The 19647-nt window shown below is 48.7% G+C and overlaps 1 protein-coding gene across 3 annotated transcripts in view; it reads left to right on the top strand.

Annotated features, from left to right (window-relative positions):
- The first annotated feature begins 5346 nt into the window (after positions 1-5346).
- SNX19 (sorting nexin 19) overlaps positions 5347-19647 on the top strand; it is a 34441-nt gene continuing 20140 nt past the window's right edge. For 2 of the 3 annotated variants that reach the window (XM_044439651.1, XM_044439652.1), the window contains exons 1-8: positions 5347-7308; positions 7861-7996; positions 9424-9524; positions 9990-10109; positions 10658-10788; positions 12513-12609; positions 12750-12942; positions 16424-16553. In XM_044439651.1, the coding sequence (XP_044295586.1) occupies positions 5623-7308; positions 7861-7996; positions 9424-9524; positions 9990-10109; positions 10658-10788; positions 12513-12609; positions 12750-12942; positions 16424-16553 (2594 nt within the window). In that variant the 5' untranslated portion in view covers positions 5347-5622. Of the gene's footprint in view, positions 7309-7860; positions 7997-9423; positions 9525-9989; positions 10110-10657; positions 10789-12512; positions 12610-12749; positions 12943-16423; positions 16554-18494; positions 18524-19647 lie in introns of those variants that run through there. The other variant, XM_044439653.1, reaches the window with a different exon arrangement.

A 19647-nucleotide genomic window follows, 5' to 3' on the forward strand; every position in this document is an offset into this window, starting at 1 on the left:
TTAAAATCATCTTGGCATCCTCCTGGGCCCAAAATGAAGTCATTTGTCAGCTGAGGTGTCAAGATCAAAATGACTTTCCAAATCTCTTGGCATTTGCTTCCACATCCTTCCCTTCTCTCTGGCTCAAATAACTTTAACATAAGAAATGGTTGCACAGTCAATGTATTAAAAAATAAAAAAGACATGCAGAAGTTCACATCTCTTCGAAGATACATTGAAAAAAGAAATGACTCCAGAGGGGAGATGGCTGAAACCATCCATCCATTCACAATCCCCAGTGGTGCTCAGATCCATTCCAAAGAACGTCTAGTTGTGTCAGAGTCTCTCTCCAAGATGTATAACTCTGGCAACTCCTTTTCCTATACTTCTTCATAATTGTCAGGGCAATTATTGTGGATTAGGGATGGGAAAACAAGAAATGTTAGAGTTTGCTGAGGTTTACTATTTTCCACTTCAATGCTCATCTTGATAACGTTTGCTTCTGAATGTATTTGTTTCTTTTCTTGAGCAGAAAAAGGGCACATAGTCAAACATAAACACTGTGGTCTTTTCCAAGCACACATCCCAAACACGATTTTCCCACCATAGGCTAAAGTATGAAAATTTGGGGGGAGGGATGTGCATTTTCAGAAGTGTGTACTTGCACAAGTGTGCACTTTCAAATGCAAATGCAAGTTTAGGAAACTGCTGAACAATTTTCAAGCATTATGCTTTTGCTCATGTTTATCTTTAGGGTTGTAAATGGGGGTGTTTGCATAATCTGCAAGCAGAAACAAAATTTTGGTACATCCTTACTGCAGATTCTGCAAGAACATGTTAAAACCCTGTCCTTATTGGCAGAAAGATAAACACCAAGGCTATTCATTATTTCCCAGATATTCGCAGCTGGAGCTGAGGGAAAATTTCTTTGGATTTTTGTTTGAGAGAAGTTATGTGGCTTTTTGTGTTCTCCACTTCCAAGAAAAAGAAATGCACCCTGCCATTTTGATCTCCAAATATTGGGCAATAGGGCAGTAGAACCAGCTGCCTAGAGAGGTGGTAGGCTCTCCCACACTAGAGACATTCAAGAAGAAACTGGACAGGCATCTGAGTGGGATGGTGTAATGTGGTGTCCTGCAACAGCAGGGAGTTGGACTCGATGGCCTTCATGGCCCCTTCCAACTCTACTATTCTATGATTCTATGAAGTATAATGATAATAGCAACATCAACCAAGACAAAGATGACATCTGGTTCATTGTGAGCAATAAAGTTTTATATGGCCATACCTGCTCTTTCAAGTCTAACAGTTGCTGCTCCCTTGAGAGATGAGGAGACTGATGAACTGAGAACTTTTCAGTGGCGTGACCCTTGATTCCAGAATAGCACCGCAATCCAGTCCCAAGAGGCCATTGTAGCCTCTTGAGGCTTTAACAGATGCCTGGTTTCATTTTAATAGTTTCTTCACTTTTATTCTATGGTTTTGAGATTGACAATTTATGTGAATGACTGTAAGATATTAAAACATATATTGTTAATGACCACAGTAGCTTAAGTATATAGGCACAATACCAATCTTGTTAAAAGGAGAAATACAATAAAATCATAGGAAAGGAAACTTCAAGAATAAATTGAAGCATTTAATCTAATGTGTCATGGACTGGGAAAATGTATTCAGTTCAAATACGTATTCTAGCACCATCAGCACTACCCAGAAAGAAACTTTCCTGCATGGGACACAGTCTTAATACACACCTGTTTAAAAATAGCGTTAGACACAACCTGAAAAGCACATCCTTCTTCCTAGCCTTGAGCATGTTATCCAAATCCTCCTTTCTCAGACTGTTGGACAGCTGCTGTCTTTCAGTAAGAGTAAATGCTACCAGGAGAGGAGTTATATCAGATCTGAAATTCCCAACATGATAGCATTAACACCTTCTGGAAAGCAAAGAGACTTTCTCAGTTCTCACAAAGGGTAATGGTTGGAAATGGCAATACTTCCTGGAAAGCTACAGGAGAAAAAAAGCAGTTAAAAGTTGACAACTGCAAAATAAATGTATTTTTATGAAGTCGCAGCAAAACACTTAGATTGCTTTTCTACCAGCCGGCAGAAGGAAAATGAAATGAGTTAGGCGCATCCAACTTTTTTTTCCTCCTTTCTCAGAACAATGCTCATCAGTAGAACTAGGATGGAAATTTTGGATGGCACCTGATGCTTCGAAAATAGCATACTGGAATCTGTACCCTGAAGCATGGCGAGATCTCATTTTGAATATGTTGCCGTATCATGCACTAGGTGATCTTGGATTCATCACACTCTCATTGAATCCATCCCACAGGATTTTTGTAGCAATCAAAGTCTCCCACCCACCCCTGCATTCATTTGTGCAAAATTAAGACCATGGCGCAAAAGTGTCAGAGCATCAGAATAAAGAAGGAAGCCTTGGAAGACCATGTGCATTAAACCTTCCTGGGCTGAGTGATTCCCTGGCATCACCCCAGGAGACAGGCACAGACCCCGCCCTGCTGCAGTGGCTCCAATGCTCGGCCCTCTCAATGGACCCAGGAAGATCTGATTTCGGATGGGACCAAAAGCTGCATGGGAGCAAAAGTGGGGTCTTTGTTTTGTTTTTACTACTGTATTTACAATAAACCGAAGGCAAGGGACCCACTGATCTTGTGGGGAATAGGAGTCTTTAGCCCATTGCTTACTGATAGTCCAGGTGTGTTTTGCTCTGCCACAAAACACTGGCGCAATTTCCAGTTGTGTGAATGGTGCCATGTATGGTTTGGCTCCAAGAAGCGGTGGCCTGGCACTCTCCTTGCCACACTCCACGGTGGACAGGAGGGCTGTTTTCTGTTCCAATGTCTGCCCTAAAACCCCAGAGATGCAGTATAAAGCAGATCTTGCCAAGGGTGGCCACTTGCCAAAAGGGAAGACTGCATCACAAGAAAGAGGACAGCAATTTCTGCAAAATTACAGGTGCTGCTTTAGATTAGAAAAGGTAAATGTAGACATAACTGTGTTAATTTCAGTAGAAATATGGTACATCACTCCATCATGTGCAAGACTGTAACCAAATAACTTATCCACCTGCCTTCTCCGTCTGCTGCCCAGGTGCTCACTCTTTCTAGGGTTCTTTCTTTTGAATCTGGAATTAGATACAAGAGCTGTTCCAACAGACGCCACATGCAAATAAAGGATGGTGCTCAGCCAGATCTTCCAAGAGAAGACTATCCTCTGTGAGGCTCCATGCACAGCTAGCCTGGTACTGCTCATAGGAAGCAAGGAACACACTCAACCCAAAGTCCTCAAGGTACCTATAGAGAAGCCATGGAATGTCGATGGGCATCTGCTTTCCATGGGAAGGGTCCCAGGATCAGTCCCTGGCACCTGCAGATGGGAAGACGGAGCAGTAGATGCCACTGCCTACTCGCCCACTGGTGAGAAAGCAAAAGAGGAACAGCAGCAGTTGGGAAATGGCCATGAGAAGGTCGACTTGATGAGGGAGGGGGGCATGTTTATTTATCACATAAATGTCTTGCAATAGGTTGCTCAAAATACTTCAGCAGCTGCATAGACCCAGTGCCCTAGTTCTCAAGCCATCTTTCCGTGTCGGTGCAGAAGGGGCAACACGCAAACACACACATGGACACCACTTAGTGATAAAGTCAATCAGCCCCACTGAACACAGCTCTTACCTTCTGTGCTGAAAACAGGATCTGGGCAAGGATTACTTTAGCGAGCAAATAAAACATTCAGAAGGCATTCCCCAAAGAGAAAAAGATGAACAACATAGGAGCTGTGCCTTGCTGGTGGGGTGGGGTGGGGTGCAGGGATCATGGCGTGTGAATAGTCTCTAACAAACGCAAACAAATAGAGTGCAACAAAATGTCACGGTGTGGAGAGCGAGCCAGCCGGCTGGCCGTCCGGCCCTCTCCATTGCAATCCATTGCATGTACTGCATTCCATTCTCCCCGTTCCATTAATCCAAATTCTGTGGCCACTGGGCAAGGGGCATGATTTCCTTCCCCCCTTTCTTTCTCTCCGCATTGCGACTGCTGCAGACTTGGGCTTTCCCCAGGCCCACACCTTGTGCCTGGAGCCAGTTACCTCCCAAGGCCCCACCCTGGAGTGATGAGCTTGCTCTTGGTATATAGAAGCAGCTGGTGGAGCAAGCCAGCCATGGCTGGGCACCCTTCCTGCCATGGGAAGTGTTGCGAGTGTGTCGCTGGTTTCATCTGTGGAATGGTGAAGGGTATGCAGTTTCCCAGGAACTGCTCAGCCAGAGGCAGCATAGGGGGCAGCCCTCAAGAGCGGAGCCCCCGTGCTTCCATTCAGAGCCCAGCATCTCTGGGAGGCCACCAGTACCACCACCCTGCTCCCTGGGAGCATTCGCTGGCATGAAGGTACTGCTGATTGGCTGCCTCTGATCCCCCTGGGATAGTAGGCCCTTGGTACACCCCTACTGCTCTCTTCCCAAAACTTTCGGCTTGAGGTTCTTCTTCTTCTCCTTTTTTTTTTTTTTAAGGAATCAGATGCCTCCCTGTCCATAATCCGTTTTTACAAATAGGTCCTTTATAGGCAAGCACGCACGCACACTTAAAAGCATTTGCAGGTCAGCAGGTGCAGCTTTCTGCGTCTTTGTGCAGCCCGGAGCCGCATCTTTTCCAGACTTAGCACCGTCCCTGCCTCCCCCGCGCAAAAAAGGAAAAACACTGGGAAAAAGCAGGGCGTGCGAAAAGCAGGAGAATGGGCGACGACAGCAGCCGCGGCAGCATCAGAGGGAGTCTGTCCCCGCCAGCCGGTCTGTGCTCGCGGTGCTCCATTCCCATCACCAGATGGCACCACCTCTGCAAACGCGCCGCTCAGAGCTTTCCTCTCTTGCTGCCTCTTTAGCAGCGAGAGACCCAGGAAGAGCTCCCAGGTTCCCGCAAAGCCTGTCACCTGTAGCGAGCAGACAGGCGGGGGCGCCTGCAGCGGCTGCCGGCGGCTCCCGGAACGGATGCGGTGCTTTGCACCCGAGCGCAGACGCTCGAGCATTGCGCGGCGGCGGAGCGCTTTGGCCGGGTCTGGACGGGCGATCGGAAGCCCTGAAGCGGGCGGGCGCGCACGCGACGCAGCGGGGTCGTCCGGTTCCTCGTGCGCGTGCACGCGTGTGGGGGCGCGCGCTGTCGCTCCTGCAAAAACACAAACAGGAGAGACACCCCCCACCCCCCGCCGCCGATTGCGTTAAAATAGGATGTCAGACTCGCTAGGGGAGCGCGCGGGGCTCAGGGTTTCGCATGCAGCTGCGGTGAAGCCGGGGTCGCGCTAGGAGTGGGTGGGGAATGACTTTATGGAGTTGCTCTTCTCCCCTTGATTTCCGCAGACCATCTTTTGCGCCCCCCCCCCCATGAAGAGTGCGTGGTGGGGGGAGACGGCGAACTTGGCATTTCACCGCAAGCCCAGCCGCCTCTAACGTTGTACTTTGCTGGCCAAACCCTTTGCTTTCTACCCTGCGAGATCTGTGCTGCATCTGTATAAGGGGTGCGGGGGGAGATGTCCAGTTCGTGTAAATTGCAGCTTTGATGAAAAATTCGAGTTGACGGCAGCGAGGCAGATGTGCGTTTTTTAAAGAGGAGGAACGGGGAGCTTCCGAAGATGCCAAGGGACCCAGAGCCAGCTCCTAGGGTGGGTAGCCCCAGCTTCGGGGACATGGTAAGCAACAGGAAGCTGATTGCCTTGGGGGCCCTGCTGGGCTGGCTAGTGGTGCTCCACTTGCTGGTCAACATCTGGCTACTGTGCATCTTCTCTGGCTTGCTGGCCCTGCTGGGCGGGTGGCTGGGCTCCCAGGTGGTGATCGGGACCAGCAGCAAGATACACCTGGAAAGGTTCCTACTCATTGAGAGCTGCCCCCAGAGCCTGGAGGCTGAGAAGCAGCTGGATGCAGAGATTGAGAACATGATCCGGAAGATCATTCGGGATTTTGTGTCCTCTTGGTACCAGTCCGTGAGCAGCGAGCAGAGCTTCGAAAACGAGGTGCAGAAAGGGATGATGAGCTTGGCCTTGGAGCTTAAAAGGAGGATGGAGCTTGTGGACAAGCAGGCCTTGACCCAGAAGGTGCTTCTGCTTGGGGGCTGCCACCTGCAGACCTACAAGAAGGCCCGGGAAAAGGTGGGAGCGGAGGGCCCTCCTGGGGACCTGACTCAGAGGGCTGACCGTCTGTGGCAGGCCTACTGTGAGTTCTCCACACCGCATCTGGCCGTCCAGAGCCCGGCTAATGAGGTGGACTATGCTCGGCGCATTGTGGACTTGTTGCTACGTGTCTTGGTTCCTGAACCGCACTTGGAAACTAGGACTGGGCGCTTTGTGGTGGTGGAGCTCATCACCTGCAATGTGCTGCTGCCCATGATCAACAAAATGGCAGACCCCGACTGGCTCAACCTGCTGCTGATTGCAGTTTTCTCCAAGATCAGTGGCAGAGGCCCAGGTGGAAGAGAGAAGGTGGAGCCGTCCCCAGAGGCCCCGGCCCTTTCCCCTTGCCAGCCCACTGTGCCCAGTTCCTTGCCTCTGATCCTTCAGTCAGAAGCCACAGCACAGGCTAGGGCTGAATCTCCAAGGAGTTCTGAGCCTTTGGTGGGTGACACGCTGGACAGTTTGGAGTGCCACCTGCAAGAGGGAAAAGAACCCATCAGCAGAGAGTTGAGCTCTGACATAGATGGAAGGAGAGCCAGTAGCACCTCTGTGCCCTGCATTCAGCCAGACTGTCTGGGGTCCTTCTTCCCCTGTGAAAACATGGAACTTGAGTCTCCCATGTCTGATGTCGGAAAAGACTCTGGTCCCATGACCCTGGTATCTACTGAAGAATGTCCTGGGGACTCTCTTGCTCTGGAGGGAGAAGATGGCTCAGACCAAGAGGACAGCCTGCCAGTGAAAGTCAGAGGGGTGGAGGAGAACGTTGTCCCTAGCTCTGAAGCTGGCCTTCGAACTGCCTCCCTGAACCTGTGTCCAGACATCCAGATTGCGCCAGTGGCTGAGAGAGAGGCAACTTTGGCCTCCTTGACGGCCCTTCTGGAGGACTCGGAAAAGACCTTCTTGAGGCGGCCATCCTTCTTGGAGAAAGAGTTGGTCTCCTCTGGCAGCTTGGCACAAAGCCCTCAGGATGTCACGCAGTCGCCCGGGTTGCTGTCTTCCTCCCCCACTGCCCCCATGGGAACTTTCAGCTTTGAACCTCTAAGTAGCCCAGATGGCCCGGTCATCATTCAGAACCTGCGGATAACTGGCACCATCACTGCCCGTGAGCACAGTGGAACTGGCTTCCATCCCTACACCTTGTATACTGTAAAGGTAACCCAGCTCTTTGTTTCGGTGTGCTGTGACTGGGCAGGCCAGGGGTGCAGAACTTCAGGCCAGGGGCTCTGCAACATCTGGTGTCCTTCCTTTCCCCTGACCACCAACTGTGCTGCATTCCCTTGGTGTTTATGCAGCAGTTTTCCCCAATTCCAAATGGTCAAAATACCTCTCCCGAGATTTAGTTACTGGCAGTAACTAAACTAACTTTATGCTGAAACGGGCTGATGATTTGACTGTGCCCCTTTGGCTCTTGGCTCCATCCAGCGCTGGAATGTGGCCTCCAAGGTCTTCTCTAGAAGGGAGTTCAGGTTGAAAGAGGTGCAGCACCTCCTGAGCTGGCCCCGAGTAGAATCTGCCTTGTCTGTACTGCAGTAATGAACAGGGAGGCTGATGTTTTCAGTTTGCAGTTATGTTTTGTAAGGCTTGGAAGTCTTGAGCACTCAAACTAGCTCACTGAAGCCTTCAGTGCTGTCATGCAACCTCTGTTCAGAAGGTTGGCAGTCATGTGATCTGCTTGCATGATGGGTGGTCTTTTATCTTCAACAGTATGAGACAACTTTGGACAGTGATAGCAGCAGTCTCCAGCAAGTGGCTTACCACACTGTCAACCGGCGATACCGAGAATTCTTGAACTTGCAAACCAGACTGGAGGAGAAGTCGGATCTTCGGAAATTCATTAAAAGTTAGTGCTTAGTTGACACTTTCTGGGGAACCTTTTTGTACAGAAAAGGTTTAGTCCTACATATCTTTACTCTGAAATAAATCTTACGGAGTCTGGTGAGGCCTACCCTCAAGTAAGTGGGTATAGATTGCAGCCTCTGTTTCTCTTTCTATCTGTCCTCAGCTGTTCATGTAATATGGATGGCTATATTAGATGTGGGCACTAGAATCCAGATCTTCTGAATGCTGTTCCGACATGCTAAGCACTGTAGTATATTACATCTTACACAGCACATTACATAATTGCATAAAATGTTAATAGAAACATTAAAGTCAATTAAAGCAAAGCTGTAATTGCAAGCAGACAGGGCAGTAGGTTCTCTGAGGAAGGGCTTGGGGAAGGAAAGAAGTCTTTCATTGGAGCCTAAAGTGGTCTCCTCCTGAATTCCAGTGGGGAAATTTATTTATTTATTTATTTAGAGAATTTCTAGGCCGCCCCATTCGCCGAAGCCTCGGGGCGACTTACAAATAAATAAATTAAAATACATAAATAGCAATATAAAAGACACATAACTGTATAAAGTAAGTCACCCTGGCCAATTATGAAATGAAAATCATTCCATAAATTAGGTGCCACCATGGAAAAGGCCCGCTTTAGCGAGGTGGCAACCCAGAGGTCATGACACTGTCAGCTGGAGCTGCTTCAGTGATCACCGCGTGGGCTTGTGATCAGCTGCCTTCATGCTGTCTTCTACTGTGTGCTTTACAACTGACCACCAATGTGTTGATGTGTGCCATCTCTGCACCACATCAGAGTGGTGTGCAAAGATGTGTGTGTGCTGTTGTGTACTGACTTTGTTGCTCTCTTCTCCTGGAGACCTGGCATCGTTTGAGCCTGTGATTCTTCCAGATGTTATGTCCCACATCATTTGTCACACTCGCTCTTGGGAGCTAGAGAAAAGATAGAATAAAGAATAACTTGCTACCCACCCTGAGATGTTGGGAATGGGCAGGGTCTAGGTCCTAAGCAAACAATTAATGTAGCAATTCTGGATTCACAGCACAAATTGTGACGGAGGACTAATTGAGGTTGGAACTGAGGTTGCAAGTCAAGCACACTTTCTATCATGCTCTCCATGTGTTCGCCACATATAATGCCTGCCTGCCATAGCTCTGGCTGCTATTCGCCATCTCCCTCCAAAGAAGCAAGCGAGGAGTGCAGTTGGATTTCTGTTGTGTCGATCACTTCCAGCAATGCTTCTTGCAGCTGTTCCCATGTTCGAGATGAACTATGTTGAACATTGGTTTCAAACACCATTTTTGTTATTACAAATAGCTCCAAACTTTGTTTGGAAAGCCAATATGCAAGTATCCAAGAAACAGATGAAACAAATGCATTTAATACAATTAATGATGCAGTTAAGGTTCTCCTCCTTTTTAAATCTCCAGATATAAAAGGTCCAAAGAAGCTCTTCCCAGATCTTCCATTTGGTAATATGGACACCGACAAAGTAGAAGCCAGAAAAAGCCTTTTGGAGTCATTCCTGAAGGTAGGAGTTGTTTCCTCCTGTCCTGGAAGTTAAATAGATATGGCTAGTGGGGTGCTCTTTTGCTGCTGCTATTATAACTACTACTACTACTATTATCATTATTATTATTTTATGAAGCCTACAAAGATGCCGTGATAGGCACAGTTCTTTGTTTCTTAGGCAGTGGGGCCTTCCAGACAGTACAAGATGGGATCAGGAGAACAGTGGGCCTTCCCCTGGTAGTAACACAAAATGTGAGGAGACGTCCATGACTGTGCATTGATCTCCCGTTCAGACACGACACTTTCTTTTTTAATGGGGTTGGGAGCATCCACTGCATTCTTTTGCTATGTAAAACAGCGGACCACAACTTCAGGAGCATGTTCTGCCTTCTCTGGCCTTGGAGTTAGGAGCAGCTTTTGTCAACCTTGGTAAAACACACCCACATGCTGCTAAGTGTACTAGGAGAGTGTTTTCATGTTCCAGCAACTGTGCGCTATCCCTGAGATTGCCAACAGCGAGGAGATGCAGGAATTCTTGGCCCTGAACACAGATGCCAGGATTGCCTTCGTCAAAAAGCCCTTCGTGGTCTCCAGGATTGACAAGGTAGTGTGCTTCTGGACGAATGGTCTTCTAGAAAAGGCTTCAGTCATGTATAGCTAAGGTATTGTGTCACAATGTGGTGTGGCCAAGAAGCTCAGCCCAGTGAGGCTGATAATTAGCTCTTCATTCTCAGAGTCCCCATGGATTGGGACCAGGTAACACATTCAAGGGCTACCTGGGGGTAACGCACAGGAAGGACAAGACAAAACCTACCCCCTGCTTTTGAGCAGCCTTGCCTCTACCAACAAGGGTCTTTTGTTCTTTCCATCGATTACATTCAATACCATGCAACAGCCAGAGTTCTTTGGGCAGATTACAAGGATTAGACACTTTAAAATAGAGACTAAAAGCCCTTATAGGTACAAGAGACAACTCACACATACGCGTAGGTGCAGACATACAGACTTCCCCACCCTGGTCTCGCATCGCCCATCCAAATCAGAGGTTTTTTAATAATTTTCTTCAGATGCTCTTTAGTAGGTACCTCATCTGTTGTGGTTATTGCTCTTGCTGCTGCTGAAGGACCCTCTTCCTTCCTCGTTCTCTTGCAGATCGTAATGAACGCCATCGTGGACACTTTAAAAACAGCATTTCCCAGGTCCGAGCCACAGAGCCCTACAGAGGAACTCAGCGAGGCTGAAGTGGAGGGGAAGCTGCAGATGGATGGGAAGAAGGCTACCAAGTGAGGGTGCTCCTGCGGCTCAGTCCTTCCGTTAGGGCCAAGCGAGGGGCATTGCTGTCCACACATTTAGTGGTGGCACGAACGGCTGTTCACAGGAAATGGCAATGCTTGCTTTTATAAAGCGACGGCTGTTAGTGGTGCAGGCTTTTGCTTGGGCCTGTCTCTCTTGCTTGCATTTCATTAGGTAAGAATGGTCAGGAGCCTATGTGAGGTGCAGGCTCACCTGCACAAGAAGCACACAGGATTAAAAAACCACAGAAAATGAGCATGATGACGGGAAGGCTTTCCACGTCCAGGGAGATGGCATTCTATAGCACAGACTGCTCATACCTGGCCCTGTCGTATGACGTCAGCTACACGTGATTTGACTGAATGTATAAGTGGTACTCAGTGGTTGTGAAAAATCCAACACAGCCAGTGTGAGCTAAGTGTATTTGAGTTGATGGAAAGGCAGTGTTGTTGTGTAGCTAGAGGGTTGGACTGGGTCTTTGGAGAGCCATATTCTGATTCACGCCTGGCCATAGAACTCACTGGGTGACTTTGACTCAGCCTAACCTACATCAGAGAGATTTTGTGGGGATAAAATGGAGAGGAGGAGGGCCACATAAGGCACCTTGAGTTCCTTGCAGGAGGGAAAAGGGCGGGGCATAACTGTAGTTGATGCAAATGGTTTAAAAGTAGTAGCCAAAGACCTCTTTGCTCATATAAAGCAATCAAATGGGATGAGCTGGGGAGGCAAGACAAGATGATCTCATTTTTTAAAAACTTGGCAGAGAAGTTTTTTAACTTCAGTTTTAAACTGAACTGTTTCCTTCGTTTTGCAAGGCGTGTCCCAATGATCCATGTTGAGAGGCTCAAGAAAGAAATTTAACGGTAGGGTTTGCAAATTGATTCTTGGTGCATTTATGCAGAAGTCAGTCTTACCGTGCTGAGCAATTTCTGCTTCAAAATTGCACTTCCAAAATGTGTGTTGTGTATAAAACTCAAAAGGAGATGGGGGTGGGGACTTTGAATTGCTGCACGCGTCTGGACACCCCTGCTAAAAAAGGATATTGCAGAACTGGCAAATGGGCAGAAAGGGCAGACCAAGCTCTCGGGGGGGAATGGAGTGTCTTCTTTTGGAGCTTTTCAGTTTGGGAAAACACTGACGAAAGGTTCATAAGTGAAAGTTTAGAAGGAAACCACATTTCCACAAACCTGCCTTAAATTGTCCCCCTGATTACTCTTTTATTCTGTGTTAACAGTTCCCACTAGACTCCTGTGCAAATTTTGGGAAAGCATCAGCTCCTGCATATCTTCAGTCGTTTTTCAAGATCGTGCTATTTCCATCCCCAGCATTGCTATAAATAATAGCAGCATTTGATCTCTTTTCACTTGCTGCTTCTGGACGTCAGCAAAGGGCTAGCAGTGGGGGGGGGGGCGTGCATTGTGGGTTGGCACTTTGTTTGAGGAGGGCACTAAGTTCAGTCTCCCACATCTCCAGCTGATGCTGGAAAAATTCTGCCTGGAATGCTGGTGAGCCACTCCAGGCCTTGGCGGCAGTACGAAGCCAGCATTGTCTCAGAGTGAGGCAGTATTCTGTGTTCTTGCATAGTTGACAACAGATGTCCAGAATATCGAAGACGGTTCACAGATCATCCATCACCAAGGAGTGTGCCCCTGTGAGCTCTGCTGAGGAAGAGCAGTGAATAAACAGTAATAACTTGGAGTTTTCTCTTTCCCAGGCCCAGACTGAGGTTTCCATCCAGTAAAATTGCCCCGGTTCTGAACATGCCTGGAGCACAGGAGAAGATTGTGTATTCTTTCAGGGAAGGCACCACTGTAAGTGTGTATGCACATCTGCAAACAGCTGGAGGGATCATTGCAGTAGACCCCTGCCCTGAAAACTGGCCACTGTGTTGTCCCAGCTCAAGAGTGGCTCTCAATTTCTCCACTGCACTGAGACGCTGATGTATCCCTAGGTGTCGGAGTTCCTGTCCCTGGCGAGAATGGAGTCCTTCATTCAGAAGCAGGAGCGGCTGCTGGAGGCAGCATTCGGCGAGGTTCTGGAGGGCGAAGGAGATGGCGATATGGAGGCTCTGAAATGCCCGCCCCATTTGTACACAAAGCCCGTGGAAGTGGTGCAGCAGCCAGGAGATGGACGCAGCGAGTCTGGTGAGTCCCACCTCCAAGCCAAGTATTAGTTTTCAGTCCTGTTTACCTGCTGGGCTGACTTTGGACAGTGGTTGTGATTAGCTTTTCTCTCCCCGAGGGTCACACAGAGTGGTGCACAGCAGAGGCCGCAGCGAGTGATACCTGTCTTCCTCTTCCCCACATAAGGGTGTTTTTACCTCCTGAGGAGGCGGTTTCTGTGCTGGGGGATGGACTTCAGCCCCACGGCAGTGCTTCAAAAGTTCAGTGTAAACACTCCAATGGATAAGGAGCCTCAGTCATGTGGGAGGCACCATCTTCTGATGGGTGTAGGCATGGTGCCTAGCAGAAGTACTCAGCTACCCCTTTGACTGGTCCATTTGATAGTATCCAGTGCAATCGGGGCCTTCCAGAAACAGGCGCATTTAATCTGTGATCATGTATCACAGGCAGCTTCCAACTACTCACAACATGCGACTCCTGGGGACAGTGGGCCGCAGCAGAACCAGTTTAGCATGGCATAGTCAGCAGGGGAACCTGGTTGTCTCTCACACATGCCCCCCTTACCTCTTCCCCTCCCACAGGAGATTTTGCAGGGGAGGCAAGCGTTAAACTTTCCTCACCCAGGGACCCACCTTGCCAGCTTTGCTCTGCCAACTTGCAGGGGAAAGATGTCTTCTTTACCCCATGCCTTACTCCTGGCTTTCTCTCTCAAGAAGATTCTTAAGAGAAGAAACCCCAAACACAGAGAGAGCTGGAGCCAGTAAGCATTCAGGACAAAGAAGAGTGGGAATGTTTGGACCCATGTTTTGAATGCAGTTTGTTCAGCACGCAAATGCTGGGGCTTCCCAGACCTTACAGAATGGCCTGGGCAGAGGAAGGGAGAATCAGGGGAATCCCTGAGACTGAGCTATAGCTGGAGAGGCTGGATCTTGGTCCTCAACACTTGACCCTTTCCCTGGCTGCTTACTCTGAAAATGGCCACGCTCGTTTGAGGCTTGTCCTGAGGTAAAAATGCTTCTTGATCCCTCCCAAGGTGCATGCTGGGAGGGTGGATAGGCCGCTCCCTTGCCCTGTTCGATTACTTGCAGTGACTTCACCGGCTTCACTTAGCCCTGCCCTGCGGGTGTGAAGGCAGGCCCGCTTTGACGTGAAAGAGCAGGGATCCCCAGGCAGCAGGCAGGACTGGTGGGTTCGCCATTCCAACAGAAGGATTTCTTCTGGAGGAAGAAAGTTCATCACACAAACAGGTTGCCTCTTCAGTGATCATCCCCTGCTGTTTCCAGCCAGCATCTGGATATAGTATTATAGATGGGGATAGCAGCAAAGTATTGCAGTTTGTGGTGCGCCTGTTCACCGTTCCAGCCCATCAGCCACGCCTTCTTCCAGGATGCTTCATCCCATTCTTCCTCACACACCTCTGGCTTTCTGGTAGGGATTCTGCAACAGTCCTTGGAACATGTTCTGCCCATTGAGCATGCTCAGTCTTTTGGGGTTGCTAAAGGTCTCCCTCTTCCCCACATTAGGGTGCTTTTATCTGCTGAAGGTCTTTTGATTCCTGTGCCAACCCCTTATGCTTGGGTAGTGCTATCTTGGCCGCATAAAGATAGGAGAAAGACTTCACTATTAGTATAATATTTGGATTGGAGTTCCTTGGTGCTGGGGGCATGGCTCCAAGGTAGAGCGCTCGCTTGGCATGCTAAAGGCCCTGCTAGGATCCCCAGCACATTTGGGACTGGGAAAGACCCCTGCATAAAACCCTGAGCTGCTTTCAGTCAGTACAGTCAGTACATTGTCTAGAAGAACCTGCCATCTTCCTCTGGAAAAAGCAGTTTTTGCATTTCCTGTACTTTAATTTTTGAAAGACAGCCATAAGTCAGTAGCAGAAGACACGATTTGCATGCAGAAGGCCAGGGGATCAATCTCCACAATCACCAGGCAAGGCTGGGAAGGGGCCCTTTCTGAGACTTGGTCGAGCCACTGCTTGTCTTTATAGACCACACAGAGCAAGCCTCCCGCGTCCCTCCGTCTCCTGGGCTCCCTTTGGTGTGGCAAGCAGCAAAGCCTCACAGTAGAGATGCTCGCCGTGTGGCTGAATCGAGATGGCTCCATAAGGTGGCAGCAGAGTGACATGAATGCAGGCAGCAGTGTGGCGGTTGGTAGGCAAGGGGTGGAAACAGGCCAGGACAGGCATTGCTGTAGCGTGGACAGAAAACCGTCGTGTTGTCCCTACCCCCTTTGGGGAGCACCGGAAGCTGTAGTGTCCTAACAGGCAGCGGGTTTGGTTAGGGCTCTCAGACTACAATTCCCAGGGCTCTTTTCGGAACACCCTGTCAGTCAGACTACCATAAACTTAGCTCAAGTAAATCATGTAGGTAATGCTACTGTGTAGGTAGTTACAGTACTTCTCATTCTTAATATGTTTAAAGTACTTTGTGTGCCTTTTCTAGTTGTCTGTGTATCTCTGTATGGTGAATCAGTTCTGTTATTCCCCACTTTACAGATGGGAAGGGGACATAGTAAATTCACAGCAGAGGCAAGACTCAAGCTGTGACCACCCTAATTTGCAGCTCAGCCTCTTCTCCAGTGTGCTGCAGGAACCTTAATGCTGGTCTTCCTTGCCTGCTCTTTCGGGATCCCTGCTGCTGAAGCTCCCACACTGCATCTGTTGCAGTGCATTGTATTTCCAAGCCGCCTAACTCATTGCACCTTTCAGTTTTATTGTCTGAAACACACGCCTTGGAGGGACACACCTTGCACACGTGTGCTCCACGCTTCCACGCTGGGCACCACAGGACAGGACGCCTGCAGACTTCCAGCAGCGCACTGACTGCCCAAGCCCTGTTGCACTGAGACCTCTGTGTTGCATGGGTTATTCATTTAGGAATCTCACTTGCCTCATTCATCCCAGATGAAAAGATTTCTCTTTGTGCTCTTGACAGGCAGAATTGTCCATGCACGAGTCTGCTGTGTATGCACAAGTGTTGATGTGAATGATTTTTTGGCTGCTGCAGAACCAAACATGACTGGTCAGCCATCACTGCCTTGCTGACTGGCTTCCTTTCTGGCTACCAAAACAAAAAGCTCTCAGTAGTCCTGCCAGGAAACTTGGAAAGACCAAGAAGAATCTGTATGACAAGTCATATTTTGTGGAAGGGAAGGATGTTAGCTCAGGAGCAGCATTTCATGTAGATTTGTTCCCTGGCATTTTCACTTAGAAAGGATGAAGGAGCAGGTGACAGTAAAACTCACTGCCTGGGATGCAGATTTCCGTCGGAGTAGAGCAAGGATGTTGAACCTCTTTCAGACCAAGAGCTGAATTCAGTTTTGGAAAAGCTTTGAGGGTTGCATTCCAGTTGTGTGTGAGCTCAAACACAAAATGGAGAGCCCCAAAGGACCTGATTTGGTGGGCTGATTTTGGCTTGCATCTCAGTCAAGGCTGGCTGAACAAATATTCTCACCTGGCACAAAGGAGTGTTCCATATGTTTTACCTTGACTTCACAGGATCGGAGACGATGCTGGCTGATGTTGCTCTGGACCTTCTCCGTTTGATCATGGTTGATCACTGGAGCTGGCTCTGCACAGAGAATATGCAGAAGGTTCTGCATCTGCTCTTCGGCACCCTAATCCAAAGGTAAGGCCACAAGGCAAGTGGAAGAACCACCTCGGAACTTGGATGTAGAGAGTTCACTCTAGGGATGTAGGAGGATTTTGGTTTTGCTCTCAATGAAAGTGAGCCTGCCCCAGCTCAAGGCTCCCCATGTGAACATGTGCCCTCCAAAAATACACCCAGGTTGCCAACACACCCACATTTTGCTCGTTCCTGATCCCCAGTTCAATGCGCAACTTCCTTCAGTAGACTGAATTAGCCCCCCTTTAGTCTATGGGGGAAGGCTGCTCAGCAAATTAGGAAATGGTGCAAATTTGAATAAACATTCAGGCACCACCTCTTTGATCGTTGCTCAGCTCACATAAGGTTTCCATTCTCACAGTGCAGGTGGTGAAGGTAGACCGAAAGCATGCATGAGGCAAGTGATGAGGTGGTCTTTGGAGAAACTTGGCAATCTCAGGCGTGATCCGGTTACCCTCCTGTGGTTCATGCAGTAGATTTTTCCTGTAGGAAGCTAAATGTACCTGGTCAGTTTGCCATGAATCTTGGCCCCAAAGGGATAATATATGGGGGGGTCTTCCACAAGCTGGCATCTACTCAGTGTTTTGGACTGCAGTTCCTGGGATTCTAAACCACTGACTGTGCCGGTTGGGACTGATGGGAGTTCAAAGTATATGGAGGGGAACAGGTTAAGGAAGCCTGGAATAGGGTATAGTTCAATGAGAGGGAATGCCTAGCGTTCTCTTAGCAGAAAAGAATGTGAGCTATGGATCGTGGGTACCTATCCCGCTTTCCTACTTTACAAATTTACGTTTCCGTCTGTAATTTTCAGGGGAGTTCTCAAGGTAAAACAACAAAATGATTCGAAAAGCACAGTAACATTTAATTTGTTTATTAAAAGCTGCCTTTGCACTAAACTTTGCTCAAGGCAGTGAACAGCTGTAAAATAACGTAAAATAGCAATTGACAGCACAAAAAAGAGCCAGGTAAGAACATCAGTGGAACCATTAAAAACAGCAAGGCAAGGCAGTTGGCAGCAGCCATCACAAGAAAGCTCCTGGGGCTAAAGGACCATCCAGATAAGCAATATCTTTGCTTGTGGGGGCAACATGAACTTCCCTTGACACCAAGACAGCCCTCTTGAGTTCCTACTTTACTTTAGCTATAGCAAAGCTGAAAAAAGTCAGCAATGTAAAACAGCCATCTTTGTGGTTGCTGTTGTTAGTGTTTAACATTCCTGAGATTTTAAAACCTAGGGTGATAAAGACAACCTTGTCTGGTGCTGGAAAAGATACCAGTTACACGTGCCAAGCAAAACCATCTTTGGGAAAGAACTTATAAGTGGCGCTACAACTGAGAGAAAGCTTTTTACGCCCCAGTTGTCACCTGCCTCACCTCAGAAGAGCTTCCAAAGAAGATCTCAGCAGATTCCCAATTTTACTTTGCTCCCAGCTCAAGTAATGCACCATGTGCCCAAAGTCCCCCCGAAGTCAAATCAGGAACAAGGCATGAAGAGTGCTTGCACCAGATCAGATAGTGAAAGCATTCGCTGATCCATCTACCAGTTGGAACCCTGACTGCCGAATCTCTAGTGGTGTTTTGAGGCCCAGAAACTGCAGATGGCCCAAGGGACAGCTGTCCAGGGTACAAGGTACAGCATGTCAGTAGTCAAGGCTTATTTGAGCTTCCCGAGGTAAAGGTTGCCAAAAAGCGTCGTGTTTGAGGGGATGCTGACAGGTGCCGGAATGCCGTTTTTCTTTTTAAAGAAAATTGGGATCAGAAAGAGTGAGCCGCACCTCCTAAACGGGCTTTTTAAAAACTGGACTGACCAAGTGGGAAATTGATACCCTTGAGAGCGATGCTTAAAGGCATGAGGCCTTTCAGTGGAATGTCATTGCCTGTTAATATGCCAGGCCCTGATAAGCCTGAGGCACTGGTCATGTGAACCTGGTATTTTTTGTTAAGGTAAATGGAGTCACATATTAAATGCCTGCCTTAACTTGGAGTCCCATTGGAGCTGAGCTTCAGAAATGTCCCATGCAAGGCTCTGTGTCAGATGGCAGCACCCCTGGCCTGGGCCAAACAGCTGCACAAGGGCTGGGTGAGTGGCGTCAATGTCTCTGCCATGGCTTTTTATCTGTGACAACTTCCACCTAAATATTATTGCTCTTGCAATGCACCAAAAAAGTGGAGAGGGTCCGGCGGAGGGCAACACAAAGGATCCAGGGTTTGGAAACGCTGCCCTGAGGAGAGACTGAAAGAACTGGGCATGTTCAGCCTTGAGGAGAGAAGACTGAGCGGGGACATGAGATCCCTCTATCAGCACCTCAACGGCTGTCACAAAGAGGAAGGGCAAGATCTCTTCTTGCTGATGCCAGAGTGTAGGACACAGAAGACTCAACTCACGTTGCAACAACCCAGACTCTGGCTAGACAGCAGGAAACGTTTCCTCACTGCCAGAGCAATATGACAGGGGATCCAGCTGCCTGGAGAGGTGGTGGGCTCTCCCACACTGGAGGCATTCAGGGAGAAACTGGACAGCCATCTGAGTGCGATGGTGTGGCATGGGGGCTGGACACAGTTGGTTGGGGAGTTGGACAGCCGGGGGTTGGACACAGTGGCCTTCATGCCCCCTTCCGACTCTACTATTCTGCAATTCTAAATTGTGCCCAGACCCTTGACTGAGGTACCCCTGTGTGCAGCACTCAGGGATTGTTCAGGATTAAACACTTCCAACCCACTTCTGTTGTTGCCCTGCTGTCACTGGGCCACTCGCTCAACCACACCGCTGTGGTTTGCTAGAGATCTGGGTTAACAGAACCAGGTTTGCCACTGAAGGCAAAACTCCTGGCCTTAAAATGACCCAGGAAATGCCTCTTCGTGGGCATAATTCAATTGTGACTGATTCTGATTGCATTTATGAGCTACTCCGTATAAACAAAAGGCCACAAATACAAAAACTGTGCCTGGATTTTGTGGCTACAGTCTGTAGGCAGGGGAAACCACAGGGATTGAATGTGGTGGATTGAATGTGGTAGGTGCTTTCTCTGGACAATAGAATACGAGAACCAGCTCCTCTGCTCCCCAACTCTGTCTCCGGAGCAGATTTTCCCTCTAA

Source organism: Varanus komodoensis, unplaced genomic scaffold (assembly GCF_004798865.1).
Source record: "Varanus komodoensis strain SLA01 unplaced genomic scaffold, ASM479886v1 scaffold35, whole genome shotgun sequence".
Taxonomy (NCBI): domain Eukaryota; kingdom Metazoa; phylum Chordata; class Lepidosauria; order Squamata; family Varanidae; genus Varanus; species Varanus komodoensis.